General features: G+C 46.1%; 1 protein-coding gene across 1 annotated transcript; it reads left to right on the plus strand.

The window, feature by feature from the left end:
- Nucleotides 1-13,680: 13,680 nt before the first annotated feature.
- LOC138770476 (olfactory receptor 5AR1-like) lies at nucleotides 13,681-14,619 on the plus strand. The gene has a single exon (XM_069949582.1). It carries the CDS (start codon nucleotides 13,681-13,683, stop codon nucleotides 14,617-14,619), a length of 939 nt encoding a protein of 312 aa, XP_069805683.1.
- Nucleotides 14,620-16,142: the final 1,523 nt, after the last annotated feature.

The raw sequence follows: 16,142 nt of genomic DNA on the forward strand, positions 1-16,142 counted from the left end.
CTCTGTCTGGAAACTCTGCAGATCACAGGACTTGGAATACTTTTGTAGAAGATGACCCTTTCAGCGTGGATAGGTTGATTCTCTTAGGCAGCACTAACACCTGTGGTGTACCTAGTAGTGATGAGCGAATAGTGAGATATTCGAATATTCGATCCCATTAAAGTCTATGGGAACAAGTATTCGATTAGTGAAAAACATCTATTTGACCATTTGGAGGGTGAAACCGGAAGCTGGGGGATTTGAACGCTTATCGAATATTTATCGAATATTCGTGGGATATTCGTACGAATATCGAATATTCAAATATCTCACTATTCGATCGAATATCTATTCGATCGAACAGTATTCGCTCATCACTAGTACCTAGCACACCATGCAAAACTGAATTAGGAACTGAAAAAACTGGAACGAACAGTACAGCAGCATACAGTCCTCCACTACTTACTACGCTGATCTGGACTAAACTGAAACTATGGCCCTCTCCAACCTCCAGATTAGGTGTTTGACAGGCCACCTCTTAAGCAAGAGAAAGAAATGTGCAGTTAGTCGCATACACATCCTTTCAGCATGTGCTTGCTGTAAGTGTATGGAATACAGTGAAATATGCAAACAAATGCAGTATAAGGGTATAAACCCACACACCGTATAAGCAGCGTATTTACTGCTGCGATACGCAGCAAACACGCAGCAAATACGCAGCAAAAACGCAGCAGATTATATCTAAATAACTGAACACAGTATCAAATCTGTACCAACAAATCTGCTGCGTATTTGCTGCGTATTTGTTGCGTATCTGCTGTGTATACGGTGTGTGGGTTTGTACCCTAAAAGATACTTCATCCATAGATTATCAGAAGACTTTGGAGTGGCGCTGGGCATTGGTGACAGCTCAGTCTATAGCTTCAGGAGTGAGACGACAGGGCAGTCTCATTATATGTAACCACTGTCTGCTCGATCATCCCACTTCTTACATTATATACTGCTGTGACCCTGCAGCCTGGGGCTGTCTTCAGAATAGACGCACCTGGGATGCCTTAATGTGGCCTGCACCAGCCTCTGTCTTCATCAAAGTTTTTGCCTTCAGGGTGTAGGTGACAGCAGAAAGGCCTCCCCTGCTGCAGTTAGGCAGGGCTGGCCTGAAGGTAAATGGTGTCCTGTGTGAAATCTTTTTTTCAGCACCCCCCTAAGGTAACATAAAGCTCCTTCAGCCTGTCACCCCTCCAGACAACACCCTACCCACCCCCCCTCCGCCATAAACACAACTAACCCCCCAGCCACACAGCTACCACCCCCAGCCCCACACACAACTACAGCCCCCCACATGACTACCACCCCCAGCCCCCTACACAGCTACCACCCCCAGCCCCCCACACAACTATCACTCCCAGCCCCCCACACAACTATCACCCCCAGCTCCCCACACAACTAACACCCAAAGCCCCCCAAACAACTACAGCCCCCACCCAACTACAGGCCCCCACACAACTACCACTCCAGCTCCCAAAACAACTACAGAACCACCACACAACTACCACCCTCAGCCCCCTACACAACTACCACCCCAGCCCCCTACACAACTACCACCCCCAGACCCAAAAAACTACAGCCACCACCCAACTACTGCTACCCACATAACTATCACCCCCAGCCCATAAAAATTACCACCCCCAGCCCCCCAAACAACAAACACCCCCAGCCCCCCCAAACAACTACAGCCCCCACCCAACTACAGCTCCCCACACAACTATCTAACCCAGCCCCTAAAAACTACCACCCCCAGCCCTCCACACAACTTCAGCCCCCCACATAACTACCACCCCCAGCCCCCCAAACAACTACAGCCCCCAGACAACTACCATCCTCAGCCCCCCAGTCAACTACCACCCCCAGCCCCCCAAACTACAGCCCCCACACAACTACAGCTTCCCACACAGCTACCACCCCCAGCTCCCCAAACAACTACCACCCCATTTCCCCCCACAACTATCACCCCAGCTCCCCAAACAACTATCACCCCCACCCACCCCTGACTTGCCCCAGACCGCACGTCCCCTTACTGACAGCTGGGGGGACACACAGACACACAGCACATCTAATGTTTTCAGTGCAGCTCTCTGCCTGCTGGAGCGCCCCTCAGCTGGCCAGGAGTGAGGGGCCAGGTCGCACACCCCAAAGGCCAGCCCTGAGGCATGCTCTATTCACCGAATACCATTAGTGTATCATTTCACATACAGGACGGGACATTTTTAACCCATGTACAAGCAAGGCTGGGTTGGTAACGTCATGGTACCAACCCACAAAATGCCCATTCATGGTCAGAAGGTGTCCTATGACCCTCACAGTATGTTGACAAACAGTGCAAAGCCTCCAAAAAACCAGAGGACCGGTCAGAACAGAAGAATGCAGCATGAACACAGAGGTCAGGTAATTTCCGACATTCTACCATTCTTGTACTGTATACAAGTGCTTAATGTTCTTTTCTGCACACCATTGAAAAGGGCAGCAAGAATACTCCTTTTTGGGCTTTATTGGTCTGAGGCGTTTCTGCCAGTAGATGGCTGCTGGCTATTAAGCTGATGATCATTTGGATGAACTGTTCCTCTGGCAAGATGGGCCCTCTAGGACTCATAGGCTCCGGGCAGCAGCCTACCCTGCCCAATGGGTGCCTCCACAGTACAGCACCATCTCTCACAGTATCCTGCTTCCTTACTGTAGCTCCCTGTTCCTGTGTTGTCACAACCAAACAGGAACTACCTGCTCAGCCAATCAGTAACTGGAGAGGTGTCCAGCCCCAGTCACTGAAGGGCTTAGACAGCATTTCTGAGCGTCATGCCATAGGACTGAGAGACACAGGAGACCAACGAGAAACTCTGGTTGGTGGAGCTGTAGTTACTGGGGCATGGGGACGAGTAAGTATAACTTTATTATGTTTCCTGCCCTCCACGTTTTTTTTTTAAAGTTTGCTCGGAATACCGCTTTAACACTAAACACATACCTCTGGACAATCAGAGGAAAAAAACAACCAGTGAGCTTGTACAATGTGGCGCATGAATTTGGCCGGTCATGCCATACACTTGTGTTTTTTTAACACCTGAAAAATCCAGCCCGGTTAATTGTACTGTTGATACAGTCTGCCATCACAAGCATTTTTTTTTCCAATAATTTTTTTATAATTTTCAAATGCCAGGAGGTTAAAGCTGTCAATCATAGTTCTACCTTTACTTAGCTCTTTATAGTATAGATAACATTGCAGAAGTGGTGAATACTATCACAGTTTATGATCTTGGAGGAGCAGGAAATCTCACAGGGAAGCGTAGCTTTAGACGGCCCACTGCTAAAATGAAAGTAAAACAATGTCCTTATTGTTTTGACGTAAATCCTTTGTGTTGCTAATTAAAGGGGAAGTCCAGGCAAAATAATTTTTAAAATTATGTTATTGCCCAACAAAAGTTATGAAAATGACTAAGAGAGACTTATTATGGAAAAAGCACATATACTGCATTTTCTCTGCACTTACAGCATGTCTTGTTTAGGTCTCTGTAAAGTTGGTGATGTCACGTGACTAGGGATGGTCCGAACTAGCCGAGGTTCGGGTTCATATGAACCCGAATGCTCGGCAGCAGATTCCCGCTGTCCGCCCGCTCCACGGAGCGGGCGGATACAGCGGGAGTTATGCCTGGAAAACTGGGATACAGCCTATGGCTGTGGCTGTATCCCAGTTTTCCAGGCGGTCCTCCCGCAAGATACGCCCGCTCCACGGAGCGGGCAGACAGCGGGAATCATTACCGAGGGTTCGGGTTCGTACGAACCTGAATCAAACTCGGTTCGGACCATCCCTACACGTGACATAAACTGACAACTCCTGCTGCAGCGGTGGGACAGACTGGAGCAGCGGCAGGAGGCGGCAGTTTATGTGACCTGACATCACCAACTTTACAGAGACCTGTACACGCCATGCTGTAGTAAGTGCAGAGAAAATGCACTATAGGTGAGTTTCCCATAATAAGTGTCTATAAGTAATTTTCATAACTTTTGTTAGGCAATAACATATCTTAAAATTTTTTTGCCCGGACTTCCCCTTTAAGCACATTTGGGAAATGTCTTCTGTTACTTTCCCTATCACTTCTTGAGTTCATGTCAGAAGTGAAAAGTCTAGGGGGAGATTTATCAAAGGGGTGTAACGTAGAACTGGCCCAGTTTCCCCTAGCAACCAATCAGATTCCACTTTTCATTCCTCACAGATTCTTTGGAAAATGAAAGGTGGAATCTGATTGGTTGCTAGGGGCAACTGAGCCAATTCTACTTTACATCAGTTTGACAAATCTCCCTCTGGCTATGTTCACATCATGTTTAACAGCATCCATCGCATAGCAACAGATGCTGTTAAACTGCCGGCTGCCAGGCTACATTCAGGACGTTCCTGCAGCTGATAGCTTTGTAACAACGGCCGTTAACATAAAGATACCGCCCCTGCAGTAAAGAATAGATGCCGATTCCATTGCAATCAGCGTCCGTTCTTTACTGTGAACACATCTATGCGTTTTTATAAATATAGATATGATACTGCGGCACTAGCAGTTTTGATTGTATGCTACAGGTATAATTCTTCTTTGCTCTAGTGATACATTTTTTAGTATAGATGAATTCCTACCAATAAGCTGCCCGTTGGGGTTTTTGGTCTTTATTATTTATAGCATTTTCTTATTATATTATTTAGCATGGTTTGCCTAATAAACACACTGTAAAGGAAAGGAAAAATCCCTTGAGGTTAAATTATAGAAGTGCATTACAGGCCTCCGAGAATAACCGGAGGCTGATAAATCATATAAATAACCGCTTCATCTATTACCTACCAATTGTAAAGCTTCACCATTCTAACTATCTTTCTATCATTGTGGAACTATATACAGGTTTGTCTCCATTTTCTACTTCATAAAAGATTACAGGGCTGCACCCTTTTAGGCCATAATCACACACAGAGAGATAAAAGCACAATGCAGGGGGGAAAAGCTGCTAGTTTTCTCATCTAATAATGTCCTACTTTAAAGTTTGTGAAATCCAGTCTGTGCACACGCTATTTGCTCGTACAGTGTATGCACAGACATGTTTCCATATAACTTAATGTAGCACATTATTAGATAAGAAAATTGGCCTTATTTTTTCCTTATTGTTTGCTGTATATGACTTTTATTTTAGTGTATGTGAACCCAGCCGTAATATTTGTATACTATATGTAAATTGAGAGAAGGTTAGGCAGCTACTGTACATGACCTTTTTGACACATCCATGAAATAAGTATAAATATGAAGACAGTCTGTATACAGTTGGAATGTGATTGACAAGATCCAAATTTTTGGCTGTGAAAATGTAATGTACAGTGTGCTTTATTGAATTACTACATCTATGGAATACTATGGGGAACAAGTGTCCTTGCTCCCCAAAGTATTCCATATATGTTTCCAGTCAGTACATTTGGATATCCATCAAAGTAAGCCCGCCGCTGCACTTGACCATATACACTGAACTACTACTCCCATCACCTGCTCATATGAGCAGGTGATGGGAGTAGTAGCTGGGTCATGCTTGCTGCCGCTGATGCCGCTGGGAGGAGGGGGGAGCCACTCATCACACAGGGGCTTCTGTGCAGCCATCATGCCCCCTCTGCTCCCCCTCCTACTTCTTCCACGATCCGGGGAAACTTCCCCCTATCTCAGCTGACTTAACGCCTGGCCGCCGCTGTCCCCCCACACATACCGGCTCCCGGGGAGAACGGCGGCCAGGCGGGGAAGGGGGAGATAGGAGGAAGTTTCCCTGGATCATGGAAGAAGTAGGAGGGGGGATCGGAGGGGGCATGATGGCTGCACAGAAGCCCCTGTGTAATGAGTGGCTCCTATGGCCGCGGCACCTATGAGCAGGTGATGGGAGTAGAAGTTCAGTGTATATAGTCAAGTGCGGCGGCGGCGGTTCGGCGGGCTTACTGTGATGGATATCCAAATGTACCGATTGAATACATATATGGAATACTTTGGGGAGCAAGGACACTTGTTCCCCATAGTATTCCATAGATGTATTCATTCAATGAAGCACACTGTACATTACATTACATTAGTTTACATAGACATCCATAGAAACAATAAAGTCCCATAGACTTCTACATATAGAGCGCCCCCGGGACATCTCTGCCGATAGTGATCAGCGCCACCGCAATCATGGCCGGCGTTAGGGGGGGGCAAGCAGGGCAAATGCCCAGGGCCCCCATCCCCCAGGGGCCCCCTAACGCAGTTCCAGTAGGAGAGGAGAGCACAGACAGGGTCCTCCAGCGTCTGGCAGTGATCCCCGGCTGCTGCTATCAGGGGTCACGCAGAGGCTGCAGGACGCTGGGCTCGATGTCTGCTCCCCCTCCCCCTCCCCCTCCCTCCAGCTCCTCTCACTGCACGTGACTTCCTGCTCTGGTGTGGAGCTGTCGGGACGATGGAGGAGAAGGCTGCCGGGTGAGGATGACAGCCTGCTGCTGCTGCTGCAAGGAACATGAGGGGGATTCACCACTACAACCAGCATGCTAGAGGGAGTAAGTATACTGTATATGTAGTGTGTAATGTGTATGAATGTAGGTGTATAATGCATGAATGCAGTGTGTGTTACATGTCCTGTGTATAGTGTGTGGACTGGATGGTTTGTATCTGTATAATGTGTTTTCATGGATGTGTGTGTGTATATATATATATATATAGCTGTGTGTGTGTATATATATATATATATATATATATATATATATATATATATATATATATATATAGCTGTTTGTGATTGGGTGAATAAATCCTCACTATACACTACTGGAGTGCCGTCCTCGTGTTCAATTTTTTATATATATATATATATATATATATATATATATATATATATATATAATGGTGTGTGTGTATATATATATATATATATATATATATATTATATATATATATAAAATGGTGTGTGTGTATATATATATATATATATATATATATATATAATGGTGTGTATATATATATATATATATATATATATATATATAAAATGGTGTGTGTATATATATATATATATATATATATAAAATGGTGTGTGTGTATATATATATATATATATATATATATATATATATATATATATATATATATAATGGTGTGTGTGTATTAGCACTGCTGACTCCAAGTGTTGAGGTGAATAGACTGTATATAGGAGCTGCAGCCATTCTCTGGCCTCATCAGTCCTATGTAATTGCTGCAGGTGACCACTGAGGCCGCTGATTGGCTGCAGCTCCTATGTATATAAGGCAATACGGTGAGAGAAAAAAATAAGGTGGTATTCAGTCCTTAGGTGGTGGTCACTGTATGGCGGTAATATTGGTCTGTATATAGAGTCATTATGTGGCGGTCACTCTTTGGCATTAATATTGCTCTGTATATAGTGTATATATAGTCATTACTGCCATAGATTGACTACCACATAATGACACTATATACAGACCAATATTACCGCCATACAGTGACCACCACATAATGACTATATACACTATATACAGACCAATAGTACAGCCATAGAGTGATCGCCACATAATATTGGTCTGGATACAGAGTCATTATGCAGTGGTCAATCTATGGCGGTAATATTGGTCTGTATATAGTGTGTATATAGAGTTATGTGGCGGTCACTCTATGGCGGTAATATTGGTCTGTATATAGTGTGTATATAGAGTTATGTGGCGGACACTCTATGGCGGTAATATTGGTCTGTATATAGTGTGTATATAGAGTTATGTGGTGGTCACTGTATGGCAGTAATATTGGTCTGTATATAGAGTTATTATGTGGTGGTCAGTCTATGGCGGTAATATTGGTCTGTATATAGAGCCATTATGCGGTGGTCACTCTTTGGCAATAATATTGGTCTGTATAAAGTGTCATTATGCAGTGGTCAGTCTTTGGCAATAATATTGGTCTGTATAAAGTGTCATTATGCGGTGGTCACTCTTTGGCATTAATATTGGTCGGTATATAGTGTATATATAGTCATTACTGCCATAGATTGACCACCACATAATGATATTGCCAAATTGCCGCCATACAGTGACCACCACATAATGACTCTATATATAAACTATATACAGACCAAAAGTACAGCCATAGAGTTACAGACACATAATATTGGTCTGTATACAGTGTATATAGAGTCATTCATTATACAGTGGTCAGTCTATAGCGGTAATATTGGTCTGTATATAGTGTATATAAAGAGTCATGCGGTGGTCACTCTATGGCGGTAATATTGGTCTGTATATAGTGTATATAAAGTCATTATGGGGCGGTCACTTTATGGTGGTAATATTGGCCTATATATAGTGTGTTTTCTTCAATAACGGTATGGAGGTAATATTTGGTCCTGATTATAGTGATTTTTTTATTTTATTTTTTTAATGCAATTCATATAAATAGTTCTTGTGTTTACACCACTAGCGGCAGTCCTGGCATGTAGTGGCAGTCCCATAATGTAGCGGCAGTCCCAGAATGTAGCGGCAGTCCTGCCATGTAGGGGCAGTCCCATAATGTAGGGGCAGTCCCATAATGTAGCGGCAGTCCCAGCATGTAGGGGCAGTCCCGGCATGTAGCGGCAGTCCTGACATGTAGCGGCAGTCCTGACATGTAGCGGCAGTCCTGACATGTAGCGGCAGTCCCGACATGTAGCGGCAGTCCCGACATGTAGCGGCAGACCCATAATGTAGCTGCAGTCCTGACATGTAGCGGCAGTCCTGGCATATAGCGGCAGTCCCGGCATGTAACCTTCTGAACTGAGTAAGGGCCCTAATACATGGAGCGAAAATTGTCCGAATCAGGACGCTATCGCTCTGAGAGGACACTGGGGAACATAATCAGGTAGTATATATCACAGACAAGGCCTGAGGACACCGGGGAACGTGATCAGGTAGTATATATCACAGACAAGGCCTGAGGACACCGGGGGACCTTAATCAGGTAGTATATATCTTTATTGTTTACTATATACAGCAAGGATTGCACACACATCACTAATGATATACTGTATATATACACATAGGGGGGGAAATTTATCAAACATGGTGTAAAATGAAACTGGCTCAGTTGCCCCTAGCAACCAATCAGATTCCACCTTTCATTACTCACATTCTAAGTAGGTAGAATCTGATTGGTTGCTAGGGGCAACTGAGCCAATTCTTCTTTACACCAGTTTGATAAATCTCCTCCATAGCTTTTGCTGTAGTAGGCTCTCTAAGTGAGCTCCATTCTACCAGATTGGCGCTCGCTTCTGCGGAATATCAGGCCGTGTAATACGGCCTTAAAAGTGGCCGTACACTTCCAATAACTGCTGGCTGAACAATCCTTCAGCTGACAATTATCTGTCCCATCCGGTCCCGTCCTCCCCATACACAGAAATTTGGCACATCTGAGTGTTCCTGTGTTCTCTATGAGAGGGGAAAGCCATAGCCATACAGATCTGATGCCGGCTTATCTCTCTGAGAACAAAGAGGTTGGGCGTTGATTTTCCATCAAGCTCGACCCCCTATGTCCACTGATATCATCTGTCAGAGGACTGTCCAGAGAGCCCCATACACCTTACGCTGATGGCCGAACCCACCAGGAGCAACAGGTACCACCAACAAAAGAGTAAAATGTATGGGGACCTTAAATTGTTGCTAAAATATTTCAGCATTTGGGGCCCCACCTTCAACTTTGCCCAGGGCCACATCTAGTCTAAAACCGGCCCTGACCGCAATAGAGGCAGAGATTCAGCTCCAGTCGACGGGCCCTCTCATCAGTTGTCAGGCGAGCTCGTTCCACCTGCATAGGAACCTCTGGAGATGACTGGAGCATAGGAGCAACGGAATTCTGAAACACCGGTGCCAGCCGGGGATGGCGACGGGGCAGACTCAGATGCCGTTCTTGCCGGACCTCCTCCTCTCTCTTGGAAAAACCTGGGGTAGACTCTGGTAGCCAGTAGAATGAGTTCGTTCAAGGAGGTAGGAAGGTCTCGGGCAGCGAGCACATCTTTCACTCGACTGGACAGGCCCTTTTTAAAAGTGGCAATTAGGGCAGCCTCATTCCAGTCTAGTTCTGCGGCCAGGGTGCGAAACTGGATGGCGTAATCACCAACGGAGGATGTTCCTTGAGATAGATTGAGGAGAGCAGTCTCAGCCAAAGCAGGTTCCTCAAAGACAGAGCGGAACTCAGCCAGAAAGATTCGGAGATTGGCAGCGACAGGGTCATCACGGTCCCACAGCGGTGTGGCCCAAGCCAGAGCTCTACCTTCCAATAGGCTGATAATGAAAGCCACTTTAGAGCGCTCGGTGGCAAACTGACTGCTTAGAAGTTCAATATGCATAGTGCATTGGGTCAGGAATCCTCTGCACAACTTGGGGTCACCTCCATATTTACTTGAGAGAGCCAGTCGTAGTTTTGAAGAGGCTGCAGGAGGTAATGACTGCTGGGCTGTGGTATGCTGCTGTACGGCTGCAGTCAGTTGTTGGATCAGCTGTGACTGTTGCTGGATCTGTTGAGCCTGTAGGGCGACCACTCGGGCTACTTCACGGATATCAGGCACCTCGCCGGGATCCATGGTTGGAGCCTACTGTAACGCCTGGAGTAGTGGATCCACTGGACCGTACCAGCGATGGCACTAACCTCACCAGGGAGCGGAGTCTAAGGGGCCGCTGGTCGCTACCCCTGGCTTGGTTGCTAGTGACGGCAGGCGAGGTGTGGCAGGAGCAGTAGGCAGGAGATGGTGCTAGCAGAGGTCTGTAGGCGTAACCGCAGGTGACAGGCTGAACACAGGAGCAATAGTGTAACAGAGGAGCAGGAACCAGGAACAAGGACTAGGGACCAGGTAGCGGACAGGAATCAGGAACAAGGACTAGGGACCAGGTAGCGGACAGGAATCAGGAACAACAGGGAGCTGGGCCAAACGCTATGGGAAGCATGTAGAGGCTCCAACACCTGGAAGGGGGCAGAGCTGGAACTTATAGGGGAGTGATTGACATATGGACCAATTAGGAGCGCACTGCCCCTTTAAATCTGAGACAGCCGGTGCGCGCGCGCCCTAGGAGGTGGGGACGCGCGCGCCAGCCGGCACAGTGACGGACAGGAGCGCGGTGAGGTGAGGCGCCCCCCGGGGCCGAAGCAACAGCAGCGCCGGGTCCCTGCCTATGGGCACCGGCTGCTGCAGATGTAGGAGAGAGGGTGCGGCGGCGGTCCGGGGCACGGGATGCCGCCGTGGCCCTAACACTGGGACACCGGAACGTCAGGATTCTGGAAGACCGGCGCCAGCTGGTGATGGCGACGGAACAGGCTTAGTCGCTGTTCATGCCGGACCTCCTCCTCTCTCTCAGAAAAACGAGTATCGACCCTGGTGGCCAGTAGGATGAGTTCGTTCAGGGAGGTAGGTAGGTCTCGGGCGGACTCTTACCCGACTGGACAGGCCCTTCTTGAAAGTGGCTATTAGAGCGGCCTCATTCCAGTCTAATTCTGCTGCCAGGATGCGAGACTGGATGGCGTAGTCGCCAACGGAGAAACTCCCTTGTGAGAGATTGAGTAGAGCAGTCTCAGCTGAAGACGCACGGGCAGGTTCCTCAAAGACGGAGCAAAACTCAGCCAGGAAGGTTCGAAGATTGGCAGCAGCAGGGTCATCTCGGTCCCACAGCGGCGTGGCCCAAGTCAGAGCTCTACCCTCCAATAGGCTGATGATGAAAGCCACTTTAGAGCGCTCGGTGGAAAACTGACTACTTAAGAGTTCAATATGCATGGTGCATTGAGTCAGGAATCCTCTGCACAACTTGGAGTCACCACCGTATTTGCTTGGGAGAGCCAGTCGAAGTGTCGAAGAAGCAGCAGGAGGTGGTGTGCGCTGGGCTGTAGTATGCTGCTGTAAGGCGGCAGTGAGTTGCTGGATCTGCTGCGACTGTTGCTGGATTTGTTGAGCCTGTTGGGCGACCACTCGGGCTACGTCACGGATATCAGGCACCTCACCGGGATCCATGGTTGGAGCCTACTGTAACGCCTGGAGTCGTGGATCCACTGAACCGTCACTAGTGATGGTATTATCTGCACCAGGGGGCGGAGTCTAAGGGGCCGCTGTTTTTCACCAGAGCCCGCCGCAAGGCGGGATGGACTTGCTGCAGCAGGTGGCCCCCAGGTTGCTACCCCTGGCTTGGTTGCTAGTGACAGCAGGCGAGGCGTGGCAGGAGCAGTAGGCAGAAGATGCAGGCAGAGGTCTGTAGGCATAACCGCAAGTGGCAGGCAGTGCTCAGGAACAATTGGGTAAGCAGCGGACAGGGACTAGGAACAAGGACTGAGGTCAGGAACAACAGGGAGCTGGGCCAAACGCTATGGGAAGCATGTAGAGGCTCCAACACGAGGGACAGGGCATGCTGGGATTTATAGGGAGTGATTGGTGCAACTACCAATTAGGGGCGGACTGGCCCTTTAAATCTGAGACAGCCGACGGGGGCGCGCGCGCCTGCCGGCACAGCGGGTGACAGGAGCGGGGCGAGGTAAGGCGCCCCCCGGGGCTTAACTACTGGCAGCGCCGGGTCCCTGCACATGCACGTGGCCGTGACACTGTAAGTATACAGTATAAGCTATGTTCAATGTTTTCAATGGCTGTTTTCAATGGCCGTTATTTGATACTCAAAATAACAGCTATTGCTTTGAATACCAAACAGCGTACATGGTTTAGCATGTTCCAACGGCCTTCATAGCAATAATGGCCATTGGAACAATATTTTAGTTCAAGGTTAACGGCTGACCCTTTTGGGTGTGGTTCTTTTTTGAAGGTCTATTGATTGTAGTAGTGAAAAGACAGTAGATAGTGAAAAGAATCATGGGGAAAAAATGTATGTGAACAACTTAAAATAACGGCCACTGTTCTCGCAATAAAAGCTGCAAATAAATAGACGAACATTAGTTTGACGGCCACTGCAAAATGTGGCCATTATTTTAAAAGTACGTAAATATTTTATTATCTTAAATGATTCTTTCCTGGGTATTGCAAGAAATAGAACATTACAACTCTACAATTCTGTACTCTCCAAAAGAAGACTCTTGTCCCTACTATACATAGCTATCTTTGGAACTTTCATAGACAGTGAATAAAGTGATGTCTGCTAGTGCTCCATTCACTTGGGGAACAAAAGACCTCTATTTTTGTGCGGGGGGTCTCCAAAGTCAGAACCTCACCAAGCTAGCTATAACTTATCATGTGGATACGAGATATATATAAACCTTGGATTAACCTCATTAAACTGATATTTCATCCAAATATTTAAATTCTTTAATATTTGTTATATTGTAAAAAAAAAATAAATATAATAATAATAATAATAATAATAATAATAATAATAATAATAATAATAATAATAAAAAAATATATAAAATATATATATATATATATATATATATATATATATATATATATATATATATACACAAAATTATATTTTGCTTATAGATTTGCCTCACTAAAAAAAAAATTTATATGTAAGGGGCAAGAATATAGTTTCTATCCCCCTTTCTGTCTTCCTACAGATGAGCTACAGTGACAATAAACTTAGATACTGCCGGGAAAACAAGAAAACAAATATTACAATTGAGTAATATTGTATTAAAAAAATAAAATATGGCTTGTGAAAATAACACTCGAGTCGCATATTTTATCCTCGAAGGTCTCTCCAAAAATGTTGATGCTCAAGCAGAACTTTTGCTAATTTTTTCCTTTATTTATGGAGCCACATTGCTTGGAAACAGCATACTTATCCTCCTAACAAGAACAGACCAAGAGCTCTCCACCCCGATGTATTACTTTCTTTGCAACCTCTCACTTTTGGACATTTCTTTCTCCTCAGTCACCGTACCCAATATGCTATTCAATATATACACCACCAATATGTCAATTAGTTACGTTGGATGTTTTACTCAATTATATTTCTTTCATTTTTTGGGAAGTTCAGAGTGTTTCCTATTGGCCATCATGAGTGTTGATCGGTACGTGGCCATTTGCCAGCCTCTAAGATACTCGAATATCATGAACTCTAGGGTTTGTTTAAAGATGGCTCTCAGTTGCTGGATTAGTGGTGTGTTATTCTCTTGTTCTCATACATTTCTTACTCTGAGTCTATCTTTTTGTTCTTCAAATATTATTAACCACTATTTTTGTGATATCCCACCACTTCTGGAAGTGTCTTCTACCGACACTCACAAAAACATTCTAGAAATTTTTATTTTTGGGGGATTTGTTGCTGGGGGGTGTTTCCTATTGACCTTAATTTCCTATATCTTTATTATCTCATCCATATTAAGAATCAGTACAACTAAAGGGAAAAGTAAAGCTTTCTCGACGTGCACTTCACATTTGATGGTGGTCTGTATCTTTTTCGGAACCATACTCTTTATGTATCTGAGACCCACATCGGCCTACTCCTTAGATAATGATAAAATGTTCTGCGTTTTTTACAACATTTTTACCCCTATGTTAAATCCCATCATTTATAGTTTCAGGAATAAGGAAGTTAAAATGGCGGTAAAGAGATTGGTTAAAAAAATAAAAGGTTTATTTTAGGTGAACTCTCGTAACTGTCGGGGAATTATGACATGACACAACAACACACTATGGAGCTGTAGGGAATCCATACATCATCACGGTGCCCTGACATAGGGTGGGTTGCCACTGGCCAGGTCAAGGCAAGAATTGCACCTACTAACTATACAAGTGTAGCAGCTACCAACACGACTGGTGTATGTGCAGGGGCAGGGACTCCTATCACTAGTCTCTTTGTTCTAGTACAGTAGTGAGCAGTCATGCATACACTGTATCCCTCAAATCCCAGTCATTTGGCCTGGGTGAGAGAAAACATGTCATAGCGGGAAAAAATTTCTTTCACTGACTGTAAAGGGTTTGTGCCTAAAATGGGACCACATCTTCTATATCTGGTCATGTAAGAGCCTGTAGCAGTCAGCGTGTGCCTCTTAAAGGGGTTGGCCTCCTTATAGGAATATATTTTAGTGTACAGTATTAGGCTATGTTCACACTACGTAAAAGTACGGCTGTTGTTGCCGATGGCAGCAACGGCCGTACTTTTACTGCGGTGGAACAATGCCTATTGTTCTATGGGATCCCGGCCGGAGCGTATACACATCGTGTGCGCTCCTGCCGGGATCCCATACGCCGCCGCAAATAACTGACATGTCAGTTTTCTGCGGCCGCAATTCACTGAATTCCGGCCGCAAAAAGACTGCTCTGGCCGCTTGCTTCACTGTGTGCTATGGGAAGCTCTGATGTGGGCGCGCGCTGATGCGCCCGCATCAGAGCTCCGCGGCCGGAGAGAGACCGGCCGTTCTGTTACCCAGCCGGGGTCACGGAACGGCCGGTCTCTTACGTTGTGTGAACATAGCCTTAGTAAGTATAGTCACTGTATATACGGTTCAGGGAAGAAAAAGAGCGCTGCACCTCACACCTATGGCTGATACTAGTACCTCTCAGCTGCATAAAAAACATCAGAATTTTGTATGTGAATTGATCAAGCCACACTGCCCCATGTACCGCGTGCAGGTATCTGATACACATGGGTCCCTACACTAAGTCCACACTGTGCCGGTCAGCGACCACCATGGAGGCCATGGAATGGCCCTGCAACCCCCATGCCACAGGACCAGACCCAAAAATGCCACACCAAAACCCAGCCAGCACTGCCGGCGGAGGAAGCTGCCCCCAAACAGCACAAGTCTGGATAAGGTATTACACTCACCATAGCTCTCACAGATAGAATGGGACAGACAGGAGGGATTAAAACCATGAGCACTCAGGTGTCTCCTGCTAACTGCGGTCATGAACCGTATTTTGGTTCTCTCTTTTCTCAGTGTTTTTGCACTCCTCCTGGCAACCCACATGACCGCAATTAGCAGGAGACACCTGAGTGCACATGGTTTTAATCCCTCCTGTCTTTTCCCATTCTGTCTGCAGCAGCTATGGTGAGCGCAATACCTCATCCAGACTTGTGCTGTTTGGGGGTGGCCTTCTCCGCCGGTGGTGCTGGCCGGGTTTTGGTGTGGTGTTTTTGGGTCTTGTCCTGTTACATGGGGGTC

This window comes from Dendropsophus ebraccatus, chromosome 13 (genome assembly GCF_027789765.1).
Source record: "Dendropsophus ebraccatus isolate aDenEbr1 chromosome 13, aDenEbr1.pat, whole genome shotgun sequence".
In the NCBI taxonomy this organism is placed as follows: Eukaryota; Metazoa; Chordata; class Amphibia; order Anura; family Hylidae; genus Dendropsophus; species Dendropsophus ebraccatus.

Bases quoted from the DNA above. Each gene is read 5' to 3' on its own strand.
- LOC138770476 (XM_069949582.1), top strand. From the start codon at position 13,681: ATGGCTTGTGAAAATAACACTCGAGTCGCATATTTTATCCTCGAAGGT.